This window comes from Aedes albopictus, chromosome 1, assembly GCF_035046485.1.
Source record: "Aedes albopictus strain Foshan chromosome 1, AalbF5, whole genome shotgun sequence".
NCBI lineage: Eukaryota > Metazoa > Arthropoda > Insecta > Diptera > Culicidae > Aedes > Aedes albopictus.
The window spans coordinates 130513297-130535692 of NC_085136.1; the positions used below are offsets into that span (position 1 = coordinate 130513297).

The following is a 22396-nucleotide window of genomic DNA, read 5'->3' on the forward strand; positions in this document are numbered from 1 at the left end:
CCCTCCTAGGATTCACCCATGAATGTTTCCAGAAATTACTCAAAACATCCTCCAGATTTTTTTTAGTGTTTGTCTGCTTTACACCACACCACTGGCTCTGCCAGTAAGCCAGTGATTACAACAGCAGATTTTGTGTTAGAGGAAATCAAAAACATTTTAAATGGTTTCACCCTATGGGCCAATTTCCGAAGATTGCTAGTTCGTGTACTGTCACGGTCGCCATGTAATGATCGTCGTCATCATTCTTAGTCAAAACAAAGACCTTTCTGGTGTTACGTTCCAAATGAATCGCTTTTTTGATTCATGCCTTTTGAGACCTATTCGTAAAATGTTTTGCATAATGTGCTCAAAACGAAGGAGAATAAAAGAGAGAGTTGGAGACGGCTTGGTAACCAAATGTGTTGAGAATTTATTGCAGTTGACAAAGTGTCGAGAACTGCCGATAATAGTGTAATCACAGACAAACAGACGTAACACATGCGAAAATTCCATCGACCACGCTTTTAACGATTAATTTAATTTTTCATAGTTGTGGCTTTCACAACCAGAGGCGCGCGCATCGTTTTTCTACAGGCCCCTGACACGGCATAGATCAATGCATTGGAATCATGGTAGACAGGATGTCCTGGGCGCTAATAAATAGCGCCCACTGTCAAATGCGAAAACATCAACAATTTTTGGTTTAACGTTTATTTTGGTTTGTTGATCAGTTTTTGGAATCATCTTTCCCACCGCTTATGATCACAAAACACTTACTCGCTTCAATATTAATGTACGGTAAGAGGAGCATGCGATTAGTTGAATAAAGCAACCCAACAAACACGCATTGTGAATGTGATTTCGTGTGCGGCTCACAACATCAAACAAAAGCTGCGTTTGTTGATTACACGCTTGTTACAATTTGCACGAATATGAGTATAAGGCAGTTAGATGTTGGCTACGATAAATTTCATTCATGCCAGGGGCCTGTTTTTCTATGTTTTTGACGTTTCACACTAACGCCTTCTGTTGACGATATTGCACAACACAGTGATTCGGCGATGGATGTCTATGAAAATCGTTCAAGGTGTTACGTCTGTTTGTCTGTAGTGTAATTGTAGAATGCAAGGATGGCAGAAAATCACTTCAAGCGATAAATGATACAGGATACGAATAATCCAAGATAGCCTTGTTCTTGCAGTAGCATGATGCCGACGCCTCACACCGTGCTCGTATCACAGAACAATTAAAGCATCTGATGCACGCTTTATCGCGTGATGACCCGTTATCGGATCATGTTACAAGTCATGATAAATTTTATTCATCACATTGTTTGCCGCTTATGCGCCCGTAAGCCGCATTCATGATTCGAAATGATACGTTCATAAGCATATCCGGAAGAAAAATCACCAAGAATGCTCAAAAAGTGAATGAAATCACTCATTTATCATTTCGACTTCATGATAACGATCGCATCGCGCCCGCACATGCCGAGCGAATCATTCTTCTCGGACCGAAGTTTGTTATGATGCTTGACGACAAAATGTTATCGTTGTTGCTATGATCGCGCGATGCCGTTCGACCACGACACATTCGAAATCTGATCATGATCACTAGATTTCCATCCTTGGTAGAATGGTTTAAGTTAATCCTGAGAATTATACATCGTTGGCGGATAATTTATGCACTTCAACACTATCTAGGAACGAAGAGGTCCTGAAATAATCAAATAGAACGTTACGTAATTAGAACAACAAACAGCTATGCATCAATCGATCAACAATTCTCATAACACTACCCCTCGCACTACCCTATCTTCTTTCTTCCGTATCTTCCGCAGACTTTGTATTAGTGGCTGTGATTTTACTGTCTAATAAGTTCAAAATGAATCCGGATAACCTGGCAACACCGTTGGCCGCCTCGATCGGTGATGTGGTTTCCATTAGTTTACTTTCCTTCATAGCGTCGCTGCTATTTGAACATCTAGGTAAGCTACACGGTTCTGATCCCGGTTGTATCCTTATACTAATGTTGTTTTTCTTTTCTTCCCATTTGCAGACACTCACCTCTGGATAACATTTGTCGTGGTTACCTGTTATTTTATTCTGTTACCATTTTGGGTATTTTTAGTATTTAGAAACAAGTACACGCGGCCTGTATTGACAACTGGATGGGTGCCCGTTCTGTCGGCCCTCTTCATCAGTGGGTAAGTAACCGAAGATGTCCGAGTCAAGTGTCCGTGTCACTAACCTTGGAAATTCCTTTCCAGATTGGGTGGCCTCGTGTTGGATAAGGCCGTCGAAGTTTTCAAAGGTTTCGTCGTGTTCCAGCCCATCATCAACGGCATCGGTGGCAACCTGGTATCCGTTCAGGCGAGCAAAATCTCCACCATGCTCCACCAGAGTTCGATCATTGGCATCATTCCGCCGCACGCCAAGATCTTCGAAATGCCGTGGAAGGCACTGTTCAAGGGAGGTGCGTATCCTGAGGAGTGCAGAATCGTTCAAACAAATGCTAATAATATACTCTTTCTCCACAGTTCCTTACGCCAAAACTGCTAGAATTCTGATCCTCATGTCAATTCCCGGACAAGTGCTGTTCATCTTCGTTGCTGACTACATCCACATGTCCGAATCAACCATTGGTGCTCCGTTTGTGTTATCGTACATGCTCGTCAGCTTGATACAGGTACGTAAACCCAACCAACGTTCTTAGTCACAAGGAAATGTAAGAGATGATTATAGATACCAGATTCTATGGGAATTCCTTCTTGAAATCAATTGGAAATACCTTCTGGATTTCCTCTGGGAATGCCTTCTAGAGTATTTAATGTTTTCTTTTGTAATTCTTTTGGGAACCCTTCTGGAGTTCTTTTTTTGAGTTTCTCTTGGAAATTCTCTGCAAACTCCATTCGGAATTCCTCTGGGAATTCCTTTTGGAATTCCTCCAGGAATTCCTTTCGAAGTTCTTCTAGAAATTCCTTTTGGAATTTCTCTAGGAATTCCTTTTGGAACTCTTCTAGGAATTCCTTTTGGAATACCTCTAGGAATTCCTTTTGGAGTTCTTCTAGGAATTCTTTTTGGAATTTCTCTAGGAAATCCTTGTGAAATTCCTTTAGTGATTCCTTTTGGAATACCTTCTGTGATTCCTCTGGGAATCTCTTCTGGAGTTTCTCTGGGCATTCCTTCTGTAATTCTTCTGCGAATTCCTTCTGTAAATCCCCAGAGAATTCAATCTGTAATTTCTCTTGGAATTTCTTTTGTATGTTCTCTGAGAATTCCGTTGAGATTTTTTTTATGTTCCTTCTGGAATTTGTCTGAGTTTCTATCTGGAATTCCACTGGAAATTCTTTCTGATGAAATTCCTCTGAAAACTCCTTCAAAAATTCCTTCTATGATTTTTCTAGGACTCCCTCCAGGGATTTATCTAGGAATCCCTCCAGGGATTTCTCTAGGAATCCCTCCAGGGATTTCTCTAGGAATCCCTCCAGGGATTTCTCTAGGAATCCCTCCAGGGATTTCTCTAGGAATCCTTCCAGGGATTTCTCTAGGAATCCCTCCAGGGATTTCTCTAGGAATCCTTCCAGGGATTTCTCTAGGAATCCCTCCAGGGGTTTCTCTGGGAATCCCTCCAGGGATTTCTCTGGGAATCCCTCCAGGGATTTCTCTAGGAATCCTTCCAGGGATTTCTCTAGGAATCCCTCCAGGGGTTTCTCTGGGAATCCCTCCAGGGATTTCTCTGGGAATCCCTCCAGGGATTTCTCTGGGAATCCCTCCAGGGATTTCTCTGGGAATCCCTCCAGGGATTTCTCTGGGAATCCCTCCAGGGATTTCTCTGGGAATCCCTCCAGGGATTTCTCTGGGAATCCCTCCAGGGATTTCTCTGGGAATCCCTCCAAGGATTTCTCTGGGAATCCCTCCAGGGATTTCTCTGGGAATCCCTCCAGGGATTTCTCTGGGAATCCCTCCGGGGATTTCTCTGGGAATCCCTCCGGGGATTTCTCTGGGAATCCCTCCTAGGAAATTAACGCCGGTAGAGATTAATTCGATCATCTTTTTTGCACTTAATCTCTTTTTTATACAATTTTCAATCAAACATTGTTAACCACCTTTATCTTCACCTTTCCAGGTTATGTTGCTCCTGTACATCGCCCATATCATCATCCATGCCATGTGGAAGTGGAAGATCGACCCGGACAACTCGGCCATCCCGTACCTGACGGCGTTGGGCGACCTGCTGGGATCGAGTCTGCTGGCGTTGGCGTTCTTGTTCCTACAGTCCATCGGACACTCGTACGGCGAAACGGTGGAGGAGTTCGGCGCCGCCGTGGCCACCACCATGTCCTTCAGTCCGGTGGATATCGATTTGAGCAAGAATTTCGGTATTTATTAGCTTTCGTCCACCTCAAACCCCGTTTCCCGCTCCGCCCCCACTTCCCCCTTCCATAGTGTTTAGTTTTCCCATAAAGTGAGAATCTGATTAACCCCCGAGAAAACAGGAAACTTAAAGAAAATGTGTATGAATGTGTGTAGACTGTGTTCCGATAGTGTGCAAAACCGTCGTTTAGCGATTTCGTTTGTCCCCACGCGGAAGTCCTTGACCCCGTTTGCCCCGCAGGTAAAAGTTGTATATTTATGCTTACTTTAAGAAGAACAGTATTGAAAACTCTTACTTTTATACGTAAGTTTTATTTAATTTTTAACATCCCACAAATCACACAAACAAGCCCGGGCAAACGAAGAGCTGAGTCGCGCGAAGAAAGGATATTAACTGTGATTTCGCGTTCCGGAGCGTTTCCCGGAGGCCATCGAGTCACCCAGACCGGAAACGGTCGTCCTTCTGTGTATACATCCGAGTCCCGCCGTCATCCCCCCATTTCCCTTGCATCTCATTGAATGTCGTCTCTATGATAGCTAATGAGCATTATCGCTCAAATAACATAATTTAGTTTGTGTTGTTTTCTATTTATAATTTAGCCCCATTAGTTAGGTCCCAAAGGCTCTCTCGTTAGCTTGATAATTAGGAAAGAAGAACATCAGAATCCAATTGAATGGTATGCTTCAACATTTTGTGCTATTCGTTAAAGTTTGGCGTTTGCTGCTATCCCGGAAAGAAAATTGCTCACCTAAAGATAACAATAGAATTTGAAGCATACACAAACATGCATACTAACACAAACGAAATGTGATTGATTCGATGACTTACAATAACTTATCTGTTGAAATGTAGCAAACCAAATTAAGTCTTGATTGGGCAGGTCTAGAGTAAGCCAAATGTAAATAAACAGAATAAATACTTAAATCAAGGACTAGTATGAACCGAAGAAACAGTAAGCATGAGTTGGAAAATTATTTTTCTTTTATTGAAGCGCAATTCGCGAGAAAAAGCGAAGCGAAAAAGACTAAATAGATTGAAGGAAATTCTGCACCGAAGTGGAAGTAAAGAAAAGGTAAAAGACAAAAAAAAAAACAAAGTGAACAACTGACTTCCTAGTGGTAGGATTTCGGGGCAATTGACGAACGAGCGGTTACTAGTAACGGTAGGACAATTGTTTCTTAATTTTACTAAGAAAACAAAACAACCATATTTTGCAACAGTTAAATAAATGACACACATTATTTTAAAACACTCATCTTTTCTTTTGAGTTTGCACTAATCGTTTGTTTCAGTGTTTTCTTTTCCTTTTTATTGTGTCGTATCGTTCAAGCTTTCCTCTTTTTGTAGAGGCAACCACAGTAATGAAGAAAGTGTATCGCACTACTTTGTCCTATAGCTCCCATTTTCGTTCAACGCCTTAAAAGTCTACAATCCAGAAATCAAAATCTAGTTTTTTATATGTTGTATTTGAACGCAAACTGTGGGCACATTTAAAGAGTCAAATAAGAGAGGTATCTTCCCTCACACGAAGGTAATAGTGAATGTATCAAACTCAATTAGCCCCATTATCTCCTACATATTTGTGAATTTCTTGTGTGCCTCATGTTGGGATGTAAAATAGGTGAGGTAGTCACTTTATTTCCATGTCAAATTGTTTAGGCCATCACACGGCGTTTTGATACAAGATACTGCCCAATTTACCCCGATTCGCCTGTGAATTAGAACATTTTACATATGCCTTTTCTCGGAGTGGAATGTTATCGATTAAGTTCGGTCTCAATCTGTACCAAAAGGTCCGCGTAACATTTTTGAGTTGCTTGACTATAGAAAACCGTTGCTGATTGAACTCTGGAAAAAGGTTCAGAACGAACCGAAACGTCGAAAATCAATCCACGCTAAGAGTATTTCAAGCGATGTATAAGGGAATCCTGAACTACTCCAATCTTCGAGGTTAGCTACGTAGCCTTGCAGCAACGAACATCATGATACAAGGATACCAAGGTAAAATACTGGCGTATTGCCAACTTCATGTGAGGCTTTACAACTCCCTTTATCCTCGGAAAGCGGACAGGGTCGACATCACACCTACTTCCAACTGTTCTGTAAGTGTTGGCTAAGGCCCTACTGGCTAGCATACAAAAAGACTTGCCGCCATGGGTCCTCTAACTGACCCGGACCTTGCTAAGGACTCTTTCCATTCATGGGCTTGGATCCAACCCAGTAAACCGGTGACGCCACGACAGTGCCGCTACCAGGATGTTCTCCGTGTGACAACTTGTTCGTTAGAAGGGTCAAGTTCGACCGCATAGCATCGATATGACCAGCGTAGTCGACTCCGAACCCTTGGATCATCTCTTGATTAGTGCCTGAACTAGTCACTCCTCGAGTTCACGTACCCCCTCATCTGTAGTTCCGTAGTACTTTCTGGCTTCAGCGGGGCTTCTGAGGTTATGTGAAAGCACTGTCGACCCACCACTGTGTCGTAAACTAGTACTCTATTCTGGAAGTAACTTCCGAGAATCTTGTACAGGTACCCGGGTACCCCCAGACGCAATAAAATAATAAAAATGGCCCCAGATGCAACGGCAACACCCGCCCTATCGGCGCTATTGAACGTGTTCCTTACACCCAGAGTCACTACTGCACAGAATCCCGCTCTTTTTACGCTGGAGCGCTATCTCGGCTGTCTTTGTAACTGACAAAATAACGTCGGGTTCCCCTTCCGGAAGCCCAAGTGGTTGCTCGAGAAACGATTTACACTCTCAGCGTGCGTTGAGGATGTCGGCCGTGTCAAGCTTATTGGTCTATATGCCGACGGGTCTCCGGGTGGGTTTCCCGCCTTTGGCAATAGAACCAAGTTCTGCCGCTTCCAAACCTCTAAGAAAACTCCTTCGTCCAGGCATTTCTACATAGCAGACCTGAAAATCCCGGGCGCCTCTGCAATAACTACTTTTAAGGCCATGTTTGAAACTCCGACCGGAACTGGAGCCTTACCTACGTTAAGGGACTTTGCTATCCCCGCAAGGTTTTCATCGGTGACCCTCTTCTTATCACTAGCCCCAGACCCCAGCTGTCCTACGAAAGGAGGCCAAGGACTAGGAGCATGACGCGGAAAAAACTCCTCGATGATCCCCTCAAATACTCTGGAGACTACTCTGCAGGAGCCATTACACCTTTTGTCTCGGCCATCACGATCCTGTAGGCACCGCCCCACGGATTCGTATTGGCACTCCTAAGGCAGGGCCTTTAGCACCACCGTTCGTTTCACTCTTCCTCAGTTCGTGCTCACTGCATCCGCCGGACAGGCACGGCGCAGGTCTGCAAACGCTTGAATCCACCAGTAAGCCTGTGAGCTCCTATTTCTAGGGTGCCTCGCATGTAGTAGACACGAACGGGGTATTTACGATCGGGACGCTAATTTTTACAGACCCATCCGCGACTCAATTGCCATTGCCGAATGGTACTCGGTATGGGTCCGCTATGATGGCGTTATTCGTTCCCCATTCAGAAACTGCCTGACAAAGCAGCTGCTGCGCTGCGTCACAGTGGTTCAGGTTCAGCTGCGTTACCCGCATTGTGATATGTTCACTGCGGCTTTTTTGAAGGCCGCGCACCTTGGACCTGCTGTTGTTGGGTGCTTGTTGTTCGCGGATTTCCCGGTACAGATCAGACAAATGGGTTGACTCGTGCAGCCTTGTGCCTTATGGCCTTCGGGCCGCATCTCCTACACAGTTTGCTCCTGTAGGAGCCTTTCCAGTCCCATGATTTTCCTGGTTCCAGGAAGGTCAGATAACATACGCACCAGCCTACCTTGATTGTCCTACTTTAACGGACTTTTCTACGCAGTGCCGCGACGAGCTCTTCCGCTTTGGTGACCTCGTCTAGGTTTTTCACCTTCAGAGTCGTCTCTGCTGTAAGAGCCCTCACCTCTACCCCTTCGCCAAGGGCCTCCTGCGTCAAATTTTGTAGGCGGCACCCTTGCGTTCCTTGTTGTGCTTGAGCTCTAGGATCATTACGCCCGTACGAGTACTTCTGATACTGCGCCGGCTCCCAGATCCACGAGCATAGTGTCGCTTCGCATCGCCTTCAAGACGTCCTAGTACATCGACTGTTTGGCCTTGATTACGAGCGCGCGCCTTTTTCACCTTTTGGACTTCCTGCGGAAGCGAAGGCCTCCGTTTGGGTAGACTTCGTAACCTTTAATTCCACCCGTTCCGCCGCTGCTGCAATCTTCACGAGTCTCTTGTGATCCTGCTTAACATCGTCCAATGACTTACGAAGTCGCAATAGGGCCGTTTTCAGGTCCTTGCTTATGTTAGACTCCGTGGACGCAAAGTCAATGATCTTGCCAAGCTGCTGCTCAGCCACTTCGATCGCGGACAGTCCCTCTCGCTTTTACTTGATGGCCCTCGTTCCGCGCAGTAGCTCCACCGAAAAGCTTGCCGGGGAGTTGATCGGAGCTCCCACAGTGGAGCTGCGTGCGCAGCTTCCCGCTCCTACCTCCTTGCTTCTCCTTAAAAGACACCTCACCAACCCACTTCTTGCGAAGGGGTTAGCCTAGCCACTACCACTACCTTCTACTTGATTTTGATTTTTAATAGAGTTCTTCATATTAAACCCCAGGAGTTGCACGAGAAAAGAGATCCACCACGCCAGAGCCCTGCATTAACGCGGTAAGGGACGAGATACTGCCCAGTCAACCAATGATCGTATAAGATGTTGTATAAAATGTTAAAGTGGAGGCGATATACGTACATTTAACATGCGCCTAAATGGAGGCATGCACGCATATGGCCTCCACTTTATCATCTTATGCAACATCTTATACGATGACTGGTTGTCTGGGTGTAGGGGGTGCCCAGGTACCCCACAGGCTCCGTTAAAGATCGAGCATCTTTTTCACCCCCTCGATCACTCATTCATCGGCACGGGTCGCTTAACACCTTGAATTGGGGTTAGTAGTCTTATTCTTTGCCGGCGACTACACGGCAGTTTCCCCTCTATCCAGACACTTCTTCATAACCATTCTGCACATTTCACGGCTAGCCTCGATGACCGTCTTGATGGCAACTGCGGGATACCGTCCGGAGCCGGAGCCTTGCTCAACTTAAGCGACTTCGCTATTGCGATGAGCTCGTCGTTCGTCACCCGGGTGACTTCGCTTTGGCCAGTTTGGCCACTGGGGACAGGGGCCCATGGTCTTGTATCGTGACATGGGAACAGCGCAACATCTCAGGGGAGCGTTCTGGGGGTGCTGACGCGCCTTTCGTTTTGGCCATGACTACTCTGCAGGCATCAACCCAGGGGGTCGAGTTGGCTGCCTAGCGGAGATTTTCGAAGCACGCCCGCTTACAGCCCTCAATCTCTTTGTTCAGTGCCAGTTTAGCCGTCCTGTAGGCCTCACTTCGCTCCATTCTACCCTCATCGGTGCGAGCTCTTTGCATCCTTTTCCTAGCTCTTAGACAGGGCGCGGAGTTCTGCGATTTCTAGACACCTACAGTATACCGGTTGGCATCTATTTCTGGGTATGGATCGCCTTGGCATCGCGGCGTCGCATGCACGGCTTTGGGTTCCGAGTAGATCATCGCTGGATAGTTCGTCAGTGTTACCCTCTACAAATGCCGGCTTATCGAAGCGTGAGGTCAGCCATTTCCTCCTTTTCATCCCAACATCACATGAGATAAATACATACAGAAATTCCTAAAAATATGAGAGACAGTACGGTACAACTTGCTAGATACACACATACCAAATTTCTTCAGATCAGATCTATAAAAACTATGATTGCAGGATTGTAGATTTGGAAGGAATAAGACGAAAATATGTATAACGCCAATAGGACGAAGTACCACGGCTCCGCATTGGAAAATAATAAACATTGAATAGGTACAGATGAAGGCCATCACTTATCATTAGTTTGGTTGTTTTGCAAGAATTGCTTCGCACTAACAACTTTGTATATCTTTGTACGAACAACGTTCAAGCGTGGGACGTTTTTATGGTATTAATACCGTGATACAATCATTCCATCAGTCATGAACTTTGGAGGTCGTGCTACTTCCACGCTGTCGTGCTGTATACCACGAAAGCATTCCTAGTCTCAGTGAACTTCCCCAATCCCTCTCTAAAATATGCAGCTTGTTATAGTGGGACCTCTGATCCTCCATGGTAAAGATATCAGCACTTTGACAGTTAAATTCCAAATATCTCTCTGTGTCAGCACGCTGATCGGTTATGAAGGCCAATTGGCTTTTTTATCAAGACCAATAGATACCCCTACCAAATTAAATGTAACGACAAATCGTCTAAATTTCTATGACAAAAACTCACTTCACTCATCATTGGCACAGCACTGTGGATGTTCGGTAACTGCACTTTACCTAACTGAACCGATTTCAATGAAAATTTTTATGTACGTAAAGTATGTATGTAGAAGTAGTTTGTCAAAATTTCATTCAATTTGATCATACCGTTAAAAAGTTATAGCCGTATATGTCGCACTATGTCACAATAGGCAGATGTGGTTTTTGGTATAGTGAAACTCAAACTGCTCTTACTTTGAAAGTACTCAACAAAAATGGCTGAAATTTTCACTGTAAACAGTTTAACACAACAATTTTACACTGTCAAAGTTTCATAAAAATCGGGACAGTGTTACCAGTTCTACAGTTAAAATAGTGCACGCAGAACTAAAAATGGTAAAAAAGTACCTAAAATTTACCTTGAAGCGATTTGAGCTTTGGATACCTATTTACTAGAAAAAGTACTGAACCGATTTCGATCAAATGTTTACCACTTAATTGATACTATGTTAAGAATATCGAGTGAAATTTTCAAACGTTTTGATCTGGTAACAAAAAAGTTATAGCCTAAGTAATTTTTTGAAATGGGTGCACAAATTTTCTAAAATCTCATTTTATGATATCGACAATATATGCGCCAATACTCAACCGATTTTAATGAAAATTTTATGGTATTAGCTACACATAATATACTATTCATGGTCAAAAAATTAGCTATTTCGACGAACGCAATCAAAAGTTAAACAATATGGCAATTTCGTCGTGTTCGCCCTTTAGATCAGCTAAACGCCAATATTTTGCATTCATTGCAGTTAACGAACCTCAGCAGTTATGCTTCCACACTATAACAAGCTGCAAATCTTCCGTTTTCGAAGATTATGCCTTATCTACAACAGTATATCACATTTCTTTTCCACAGCTCCACAGTTGGCCTAGCCGGGTGTTCTTCAGTTTCTTTACTGGATTTTTGTTTCTGTTTGCTATCGCACTTCTTCCAATCAACATCCGGTTTTTTTTTTGGTTAGTGTTCCATAGTAGTTTCTGTTGTCTCCATTGCGCACATTTAGAACTCGTAGAACTAAGTAATTTAGTTTAGCAAGAATATGTTTCAGTCAGCAAATGGGTTATGAGTTGTCTGTGTTCGTAAACGTAAAAAAGGGCTTTAATCAACAGAAATATAGGAGAAAGTTTTAGAACAACAAGTGTGAGTTAGCCAAAGATTATTTAAAACCAGAACATGTGTTGCAAAGAAATATTCAACGCCAACAATTGCCAATAGTATCATTCGAAATGAACGCCATACACTGTGAAAAAAATGAATAAATAACACGATTGTCAATATTCTGCAATTGCTTTTACAAGAATCAGTAGCTTTCGAAATGTTGAACAAATGAACTTATTCTGTGTAGACAAGCTCTTGAACAATAACAAGCATGAAAGTTAATCATTGTCTGGGAATGTACTGAATTTTCATTTTCTTTTCAAACAAGCATCGGGAAACCAAGAAACTTTAATTTAAAAAAATAAATAAAAGGTCTTCGGCTAAAAAATTTTGGTTACACAGTAATGATTTCATTGATAATTTTCTTGCAATCATGTGAAAATATAAAAATGATACTATCCTTTTCGAACGATAACACAAATTCGCAGTTATGCCATTGTATAGAGAAACTCCTCAGTGTCATAAAATAGCATAACAAACAAACAACCTACATTAGACATTGCTGGCTTTGTCACATCATAGGAGACAGATTTGTAGTGCCTCTAATTGCTATCGATTCATTAGTTTGTGGTAGAATGGGACAAACTCGACCCAAAAGACACACATCACACATCATTGCCTTCTTCCGTCTAGAAAAAAAATATGAAAATCTGTCCCAGCAGCATCCATAGTCCACGCTCACCCACAACAGATAGATGGTAGTTTATGTTCTTCATCAAAGCACAGCACTGAACCCTGGAAAAGTGTAATACATATATTTATTATACGAGACAATAAGCGAATGAAAGATAAATTGTGTTGGCAGTCCTCAAATATCCTTAACTAAAACAGCTGTAAAACTAAAATCAAGAATGCTGCAGGTGAAAAAAAACATAACTAACGGAGTAAAGAATGTGATAATAATTAAAAACAAATGCGAGACTGTGAGGCAAGAAGCGGAGATAATCGGAAGAGAGAAGTGTAAAACTTAAAAAAAAAATACTAGATTACTACCAAATGAAAGAATGAATGTAACAACCCGCGAAGATATCAGGTATGAGCATAAGCGCAAGAAAAAAAAATACACGAATTGATCGGTACACACGCATTCAGGGCAGGTTTAGGAGCGTACGAATATTTTTGTCTCAGATGGGAAAATCTATATTGAAACAATCTGGCAACACTGTATAATCAAAACCAACACTACTGGAATGATATGAGTTCGAGTTAGCCAAAGGAAAAGAGAACAAGCAACACATAAAGAAGATAATTCTGCAATAAAAAGAATCAATGTATTTAATCAAATATGAACAAACAACAACAGTTTTAACTGAAGAAAAAATCCTAATAAGCTGAATAGCATACTGTAATTGAGTTCACATATTGAATCGTCTAAATGAGATAACAAACTGAATCATAGGCATGGTTAACAAAAATGATCCCCAAATCAACACATAAAGTATTAAAAGCGAACCCCTGGAGCATACAAAATGTGCAACAGCAGAGAAACATTTTAAAATTTAATTATTACCCAACACAACACTGACTAATGCAACGTGAACAGAAACAATGAGTAACAAAACATAAAATAAGTATCACTTCAACAACCAACCGCAGCTATACCACGAACAGAAATATTGAAGATGAATCATGAAAAAAGCTGAGAAATGTTGAGTGGAACATGAAGAAATAAACTTGTTGCATTTGATAACAATATCAAGATGAACGAAAAGAACGCGTTTGAACTGTATGAAGCGATGACAGCCATAAATTATTTACTTCCCTTACTTACTTACTTACTGGTCAGGCTAAGGCCGGGGTGGCCTCTGCTGTACATAGTAGCCGCCTCCATTCCACTCGGTCCATGGCTGTTTGTCTCCAGTTCCGCACTCTGCGTAGGGTCCGCAGATCGTCCTCCACTTGATCGACCCACCTAGCTCGCTGCGCTCCACGTCTTCTTGTACCGGTCGGATGACTCTCGAGAACCATTTTAGTCGGGTTGCTATCCGACATCCTGATGACGTGATCCGCCCACCGTAGCCTCCCGATTTTCGCGGTATGGACGATGGTTGGTTATCTCAGCAGCTGATGCAGCTCGTGGTTCATTCGCCTTCTCCAAGTCCCGTCTTCCATCTGCACTCCACCGTAGATGGTACGCAACACCTTCCGTTCGAAAACTCCAAGGGCGCGTTGGTCCTCTGCACGTAGACTCCATGTTTCGTGCCCATAGAGGACGACCGGTCTAATCAGCGTTTTGTAGATGGTTAACTTCGTGTTACGGCGAACTTTATTCGATCGTAGAGTTCTGCGGAATCCAAAGTAAGAACGATTTCCTGCCACAATGCGCCTCAGAATTTATCTGCTGGTGTCGTTGTCGGCGGTCACCAGTGAGCCCAAGTACACGAATTCAACAACCGCCTCGATTTCATCACCGTTGATAGAAATTCGGGGTGGCGGAGATTCCTCCCTGGAGCCCTTTGCCATCATGTACTTTGTCTTCGACACATTAATGACTCATCCGATTCGCCTGGCTTCACTCTTTATGTAGTCAGATGTACGTTTCCGCCATCGTCTCAAATTTACGAGCTATAATATCAATATCATCAGCGAAACCAAGCAGCTTAACAGACTTCGTGAAAATTGTTCCACTAGTGTTTATCCCCGCTCTTCTTATTACACCCTCTAACTAAAGCAATTGTAAACAGCAAGCACGAAAGACCATCACCTTGCCGTAACCCTCTCCGAGACTCAAAGGGACTCGAGAGTGTCCCTGATACTCGAACTACGCACATCACTCGATTCATCGTCGCCTTGATCAATCGTATCAGTTTATCCGGGATTCCGTATTCTTGCATAATCTGCCATAGCTGTTCACGATCGATTGTATTATACGCCGATTTTAAATCGATGAACAAGTGATGTGTGGGCACGTTGTATTCGCGGCATTTATGCAACACCTGGTGGATGACGAACATCTGGTCCGTTGTAGCGCGTTCACCCATAAATCTAGCCAGATGTTGCTCCACGAACTCTCTTGCAATCGGTGATAGACCACGGCATAAAATTTGAGAGAGTATTTTGTAGGCAGCGCTCAATAGTGTGATCGTGCGATTGTTCTCGCAATCCACCTTGTCGCCCTATTTGTAGATGGGACACACGATACCTTCCATCCATTCCTCCGGTAATCCTCCTCACAAATCTTGGTAATGACCCAGAGTATTGCTCTCACCAGTGCTTCTCCGCCGTTAGAAGCTCGCTTGATAGTTGATCTGCTCCAGCGGCTTTGTTGTTTTCAACCGGCCAACCTCCTCCTCAATCTCTTGGGAGGTTAAAGGCTGGAAATCTTTCGTCCTGCATCATTTACTCCTAGATCTGTTAACACGCCACTTTCGGCACATGTCGGCTTGTGGCACGAAGCCTCTGCGCGAGTGGTTCAGCTTCTCGTAGAACTTCCGTGTGTCCTTAGCGCGGTACATCTCTTCCATCGCTTCGCGATCTCGTTCTTCCAGCTGGCGCTTCTTCCTCCGGAAAATTGAGTTCGGCCTGTTCCGCGCCTGTCTATAACGTGCCTCATTCGCTCTCGTACGGTGTTGCAGCATTTTTGCCCATGCTGCATTCTTCTCGTTTTTCAACAGTTCACATCCACCGTCGTACCAGTCGTTTCTATGATTCGGGGTCGCGAAGCCTAGTGCTGCAGCCGAGATACTACCTATGGCCTATAAGATGCCCCTCCAGCCATCTTCAAGTGTAGCTGCACCAAGCTGCTCTTCAGTTGGTAGAGTCACTGCTATTTGCTGCGCGTAGTCTTGTGCCACTTCTACGTTACGCGGCTGCTCGACGTTCGACTTCGACGCGTGGTAAAAACCGTCGAAAGTTTTGAGCGCATGCATACAGCGACTAGGTAGTGATCCGAATCTATATTCGCACTGCGGTATGTGCGGACATCGGTTATATCCGAGAAGGATTTACCGTCGAATAGAACGTGGTCGATTTGGTTTTCTGTTTGTTGTTCGGGTGATCTCCAGGTGGCTTTATGGATATCTTTGAGGGAGAAGAAGGTGCTTCCGAAGTAGCAATTCCATTGCTGATTGGTTTTGTTTGATTTTTATTAGGGTTTAATTACAGCAATAATTAAAACTCACAGTTTTATGACTACTTTTATGAAAACCATTGAAGAAATGTTTTATAGTAAACTTGAAGATATCCATCCGATTCTTCAACTTCAGCATAATAAACGTGCACAGCCCAAACTCCGGAAGTACTGATGATGATAAGGACGCATTTTATGCGCAGCTCGACCGCGAGTACGATCGCTGCCCAAGCCACGACCTCAAGATCATCATAGTAGATTTGAACGCTCAGGTAGGCCAGGAAAAGAAATTCAGACCGACGATTGGTAAGGTAAGCGCCCACCAACAGACGAACGAAAACGGCCTACGACTATAAATATGGCCATACGTAGCACCTTTTTCCAACACAGCCTCCCTTATCGTTACACCTGGAGATCACTACAGCAGACGGAATCTCAAATCGACCACGTTCTGATTGACGGACGGCACTTCTCTGACGTTATCGACGTTAGGACCTATCGTGGCGCCAACATCGACTCCGACCACTATCTGGTGATGGTCAAACTGCCCCTGTTCGAGAAAAGCCCCTCTAGAGGACTGCTGGAGTACAGTGAAAGTAGCTATCAACGACGCAGCCGAGAGCACCATTGGGTACGTGGAACGGAATCGACGGACGAATGATTCGACGAAGAGTGCAGAACGGTTTTGGAGGAGAAGAACGCAGCGAGGGCAGTAATGCTGCAGCAAGGGACTCGACAGAACGTGGAACGTTACAAACAGAAGCGGAAACAGCAGACCCATCTCTTTCGGGAGAAAAAGCGCCGCCTGGAAGCAACGGAGTGTGAAAAAATGGAACTGCTGTGCCGTTCCCAAGAAACACGGAAGCTCTATCAGAAGCTCAACGCATCACGCAATGGCTTCGTGCCACGAACCGAAATATGCAGGGATAAAGACGGAGGTCTCTTGACGGACGAACGTGAGGTGATCGAAAGGTGGAAGCAGCACTTCGATCAGCACCTGAACGGCGTGAAGAACATAGGCACGGGAGCACACAGCAATGGAGGAAACGACAACGCCAGTGCAGCGGAGGACGGAAATGAACCAACTCCCACGCCGCGGGAAGTAAAGGATGCAATTCACCAGCTTAAAACCAACAAAGCAGCTGGTAAGGATGGTATCGCAGCTGAACTCATCAAGATGGACCCAGAAAAGTTGGCCACCTGTCTGCATCGGCTGATAGTCAGGATCTGGGAAACCGAACAACTACCGGAGGAGCGGAACGAAGGGGTAATCTGCCCCATTCACAAGAAAGGCGACCATTTGGAATGTGAGAACTTCAGGGCGATCACTATTTAGAATGCTGCCTACAAAGTGCTATCTCAGATCATCTTCCGTCGTATGTCACCTAAAACGAATGAGTTCGTGGGAAGTTATCAAGCCGGCTTTATCGACGGCTGGTCGACAACGGAGCAGATTTTTACCGTACGGCAAATCCTCCAGAAATGCCGTGAATACCAGACTATAGCAACGATGGACGGTGTGCAAAACTGTGTAAGGGTTTCTGTTCAATTATCCAGTTCATTCTAATCTCACTGGGGACTGCGACAAGGTGATGAATTCTCATGCCTACTCTTCAATATCGCTCTGGAAGGTGTGATGCAACTAGCCGGGCTCAACAGCCCGGGATCAATTTTCACAAAATCCTGTCAATTTGTGTGCTTTTCGGACGACATGGACATTATCGCCAGAACATTTGGAACGGTGGCAGAGCTGTACACCCGCCTGAAACGCGAAGCAGCAAAGGTCGGATTGGTGGTGAATGCCTTAAAAACAAAGTATATGCTGGTAGGCGGAACCGAACATGACCGGATCCATCTGGATAGTAGTGTTATGATAGACGGGGATACTTTCGAGGTGGTGGAGGAATTGGTCTACCCCGGATCCTTCCTTACTGACGGCTGACAACAACGTGAGCCGTGAAATTCAGAGGCGCATCATCAGAGGAAGTCGGGCTACTACGGGCTCCAGAAGAAACTGCGGTCGAAAAAGATTCACCCACGCACCAAATGCACTATGTACAAAACGCTAATAAGACCGGTGGTCCTCTACGGGCACGAGACATGGACCATGCTCGAGGAGGACCTGCAAGCACTCGGAGTTTTTGAGCGACGCGTGCTAAGGACGATCTTCGGCGGTGTGCAGGAGAACGGTGTGTGGCGGAGAAGGATGAACCATGGTTCGCTGCACTTTAGGCAAACCCAGCATCCAGAAGGTGGCCAAAGCCGGAAGGATTCGGTGGGCAGGGCATGTTGCAAGAATGCTGGACAACAACCCTGCAAAGTTGGTGATCGCAACAGATCCGGTTGGCAAAAGAAGGCGTGGAGCGCAGAGAGCACGATGGGCGGACCAGGTGGAGCGTGACTTGGTGGGCATCGGGCGTGACTGAGGATGGAAATCGGCAGCCACGAACCATGTACCGTGTATTATGGAGAAATATTGTTGATTCAGTTTTATCTTAAATTTGATGCATGTAATACTAAATAAATGAATGAATGAATGATGTTAAAAATAAAGATAGGAAAAACTTCAAACAATCTAAACATTTGGAAAACTACTATTAACTATTTTGGTAAGTTTATGGAAAAGGATGGATGGATTCGAGAAAATTATTGTCCCAACTGAGACAAATCTTGCTTCTCAGCTATATGGATCACCATGTAACGCCGCATTATTGCGATAAATTGTTAACTTAATAAATGAAACGGTAGATCTCTGGTTATGACCAGTTAGAAAAAGAACTTATGTGTACAAAAATCAACCGTCACATATATTTGTCAACATGACGCTCTAGTTTTCTAGCATACAAAGAAGGTGGGACAGGTCGTTGATTGGAATTACATTCAATAATTATATTCATAAATATATAAACAAACACAGCTGGTGGAACACTTTTCCACCACTTATCCATAAAATTCCAGATGCAAAACCCATGCAACACAATGACTGGTTGGGAAACTCTGACCTACACAATAAAGCTAGGAGACGATCTCTCACGAGTCCAAAGAGGGCTCCCGCCATCCATTCCCATCCCGACAAGCGTTCGAGAAAAGCGTTCACGCGCGCGCTAATTGGAACCATTCAATTATTCGGAAATTATTCAATTACCCCTATTCGGGTCTCTTCATTTCGGCCGAACCATTTTGCATTCATCTGCCGAAGTTTCGCGCGGCGGCACACTACTAGCAGAGCAGCGCCAGGCAGCGGACAGTGTGGATCGGATGGCCGAAGAAACCATCGGCGATACCCCCACAAATGAATCTCGATTTGCGGCATGATGATCGCGCGCCTCCGATGATCGTCATCGCCACCGCCGCCGCCGCTGGTCGCCATCAGTAACACGCTTGCGAACATCGTCGATAGCCGATATTTAGTTAGAAGAAGATCAACAAACGCGGATCGCACGTTCGTCACCTTGCGGTTGTTTGTGTTACCGAAACCGCAAATTGGTTGGTCAGTGGTCGCCGCGAGGCTTTAGAGCTATAGTGTGGCAATCTGGAGATGAGACGAATCGTTCTATCGCTGCCGCTGCTGGTTGTGACCGCTTTCGGCGTCATTGATGGCGTTGATGGATTGGAACAGAAGATTGCAAGTGATCTACATCCCAGGCTGAACGAGCTGGATTCGATTGATGAGTTCGACGGTGTCGCGGGCTCCGTGAAACTGGGACCCCACGAGTTCGAACGCCAGCTGAACACGTCACAGTACCATATGGTTCTGTTCTACGCTCCATGGTGTGTGACGAATTGGTGATCGGTCGTTTATTTGCGCAAGTGTGCTAACAATGTTTGCATTTTCTCTGAACTTTGTGCAGGTGTGAATACTGTTTGAAAATCTTACCGGAGTGGACGGAAGCAACGCAGATGATGGAGGGCGGCCGGTTTGTCGATCTTGTACGATTCGCTCATGTAGATTGCATTGCAGAAGAAGAGTTCTGTTTTCGGTTGGATATCAAAGAGTACCCGACCATACGAACCTATACCCGTGGACCGCCGATGCGCTATGAGTTGGTGTATCCGTACCTGCTAGAGGATACCGTCGAGTACATGAAGGATTATTTATTTAATTCGACAGAAAACAGTGAAGGGAGTGATACTTAGCCATTAGAAAATGTAGATATAGATGAAAGTGTACAAATAAACCAAATTCGTTTTCTCACGGAAAACCTACGCTGTTAAATTATTGTTTGAAGATCGTTGGGATAGTGAATTGCGTAGTAACAATTAGTGAGTTATGAGCATATTACTATAACGATAGCTGGGAATTCCAGATGTATATCAAGGTGATACGTTACGCGTATGTAAATGAGCATTTGTAGATTTCTGCATTACTGTATATCCGTGTAACACAAGTATATTAAAAAATTTCTTTCGAACAATTACAGCTAAACTAACTAGGAATGAAAATATACAATACATACATTAAAATAACGACTGGGAAAGAAGTGATCGTAACATTTCCTATATACATAGGATGCCAATGCCAAACCACTAATGGGCAGTGTCAGAGGATGGTATTTTAGGCACTTCTCCTGAATCGTAGTCAATACCAAACCAATTGAAATATTTTTTTTCTTAATCGCTTAACCTAATTTACAGTTCTATTGCCTACCTGAATTTTTGTACACAGCTACACTCTTAAAAAATTAGGAATTTACACGTGACGTAGACCATCAACGTACGTAAACATTTCATGACTGAATGGCAAATTTGACTCAATTTTACTTCCATCATGTAAGTTCGAGTGTGTTGCACAAGATGTCAGCAAACTTATCTGATCAGATAGGTAGAAACAGTTTTACATTTATCGTATGTCTCACATCTCGGTGATACAGCCGAGAGGTAGAGTACGTGCCTCTCAATCAGCGGACCAGAGTTCGAATCTTGTTCATTATTTACTTACATATGTTTTATCCGTTTTTCTCTCGCTTCGGCTCTAGCGATTGCTAGCTCGACTTTATTTGTGATAGAAGACGTAAACTTATGTCAAACGGGCCGCTCCTTTTATGTGCATCCAAGCGAACTTAAATTTACATGATTTTTTCTAAGAGTGTCGGACAAATAAAATGAATTAAGGTCGTTTTCCAGTTTGCATGGGTTAGCTTTAGATTGTCACAACTCATCTGATTTAATCTATTTTTCTGTGACGTGTGTTGTTAATACTTCAATTTTTTGTACATAATTGTAAAAGTTTGGTTATAGCTATTGATACAATAGTCACAGAGGGTTGTATTTTGATAATAAAAAATCACACAGTAAAAAAACTGTCTTTGGCAAATATGTGTATTGTGTTATGATGAATGCACGTGTTGAAAACAGTTTGTACTATTGTGATTTGCCTATTGTTAAACAATAATCAGTTATTGAACAGTTTCTGAAAGTCTTATCAAATATGAACTACTCTTGAGCAAACTTTAGCTTAAGAAACTGTTAGTCAGCTAGTTATGTTACTTGGGGAGGCCACTAAAAATTAATCAAATTCGAATGAAATAATATATCTCAATATGATATATTCACGTGAAAAGCAATGCATTCGGCTGAAAAAAGTTTGACCCTCCTTTGGTATTCAGGGTCATTTTTTGGCCCAAATCGTAAACTACGTCAGCGAGCTGTTCCCAACGTGATGCAAAAGGAAGATGCCCCACAAGTTGGCGCCTATTGCTGATGTAGATGCGTATACATGAGTACCACGATATTGCATTTGATGGAAGAGCTGTACCGCGCTAAGGACACACGAAAGTTCTACGAGAAGCTGAACCGCTCGCGCATAGGCTTTGTTCCACAAGCCGACATGTACCGAGATAATCACGGGATTATTCTCACGAGCGAGCGTTAGGTGGTCGAGAGGTGGCGGCAGCATTACGATTAGCACCTCAATGGCGACGTTGCAAGTACCGAAGGTGGCGTGGTAACAGATCTAGAAGTATGTGCACAGGACGAAAGACTTCCGGCCCCTGACTTCCAAGAGATCAACTACCAAGCGAGCTTCTAAAATACGGTGGAGAAGCACTGGTGAGAGCACTACACTGAATCATTACCAATGTTTGGAAGGAGGAAGTATTACCGGAGGAATGGATGGAAGGTATCGTGTGTCCCATCTACAAAAAGGGCGACAAGGTGGATTGCGGGAACAATCGCACGATCACACTATTGAGCGCTGCCTACAACATACTCTCTCAAATTTTATGCCGTCGTCTATCACCGATTGTAAGAGAGTTCGTGGGGCAATATCAGGCTGGATTTATGGGCGAACGCGCTACAACGGACCAGATGTTCGCCATCCGCCAGGTGTTGCAGAAATGCCGCGAATACAGCGTGCCCACACATCACTTGTTCATCGATTTCAAATCGGCGTATGATACAATCGATCGAGAACAGCTATGGCAAGTTATGCACGAATACGGATTCCCG

The 22396-nt window shown here is 44.0% G+C and overlaps 2 protein-coding genes across 2 annotated transcripts in view; both read left to right on the forward strand.

The window, feature by feature from the left end:
* The window catches only part of LOC109405326 (solute carrier family 41 member 1), a 23736-nt gene extending 10142 nt beyond the window's left edge, over positions 1-13594 (forward strand). Inside the window, exons 4-9 of the mRNA XM_062855291.1 lie at positions 1820-1966; positions 2038-2185; positions 2249-2454; positions 2519-2667; positions 4108-4360; positions 11578-13594. Of these exons, the coding sequence (XP_062711275.1) occupies positions 1820-1966; positions 2038-2185; positions 2249-2454; positions 2519-2667; positions 4108-4360; positions 11578-11594 (920 nt within the window). The 3' untranslated portion in view covers positions 11595-13594. The remainder of the gene's footprint in view (positions 1-1819; positions 1967-2037; positions 2186-2248; positions 2455-2518; positions 2668-4107; positions 4361-11577) is intronic.
* Positions 13595-18969: 5375 nt separating this feature from the next.
* On the forward strand, positions 18970-20614 carry LOC109422983 (uncharacterized). Its single transcript, XM_019697884.3, has 2 exons — positions 18970-19720; positions 19801-20614. The coding sequence occupies exons 1-2, from the start codon at positions 19488-19490 to the stop codon at positions 20084-20086; spliced, it is 519 nt and encodes a 172-aa protein (XP_019553429.3). The 5' UTR covers positions 18970-19487; the 3' UTR covers positions 20087-20614.
* The last annotated feature ends 1782 nt before the right edge of the window (positions 20615-22396 follow it).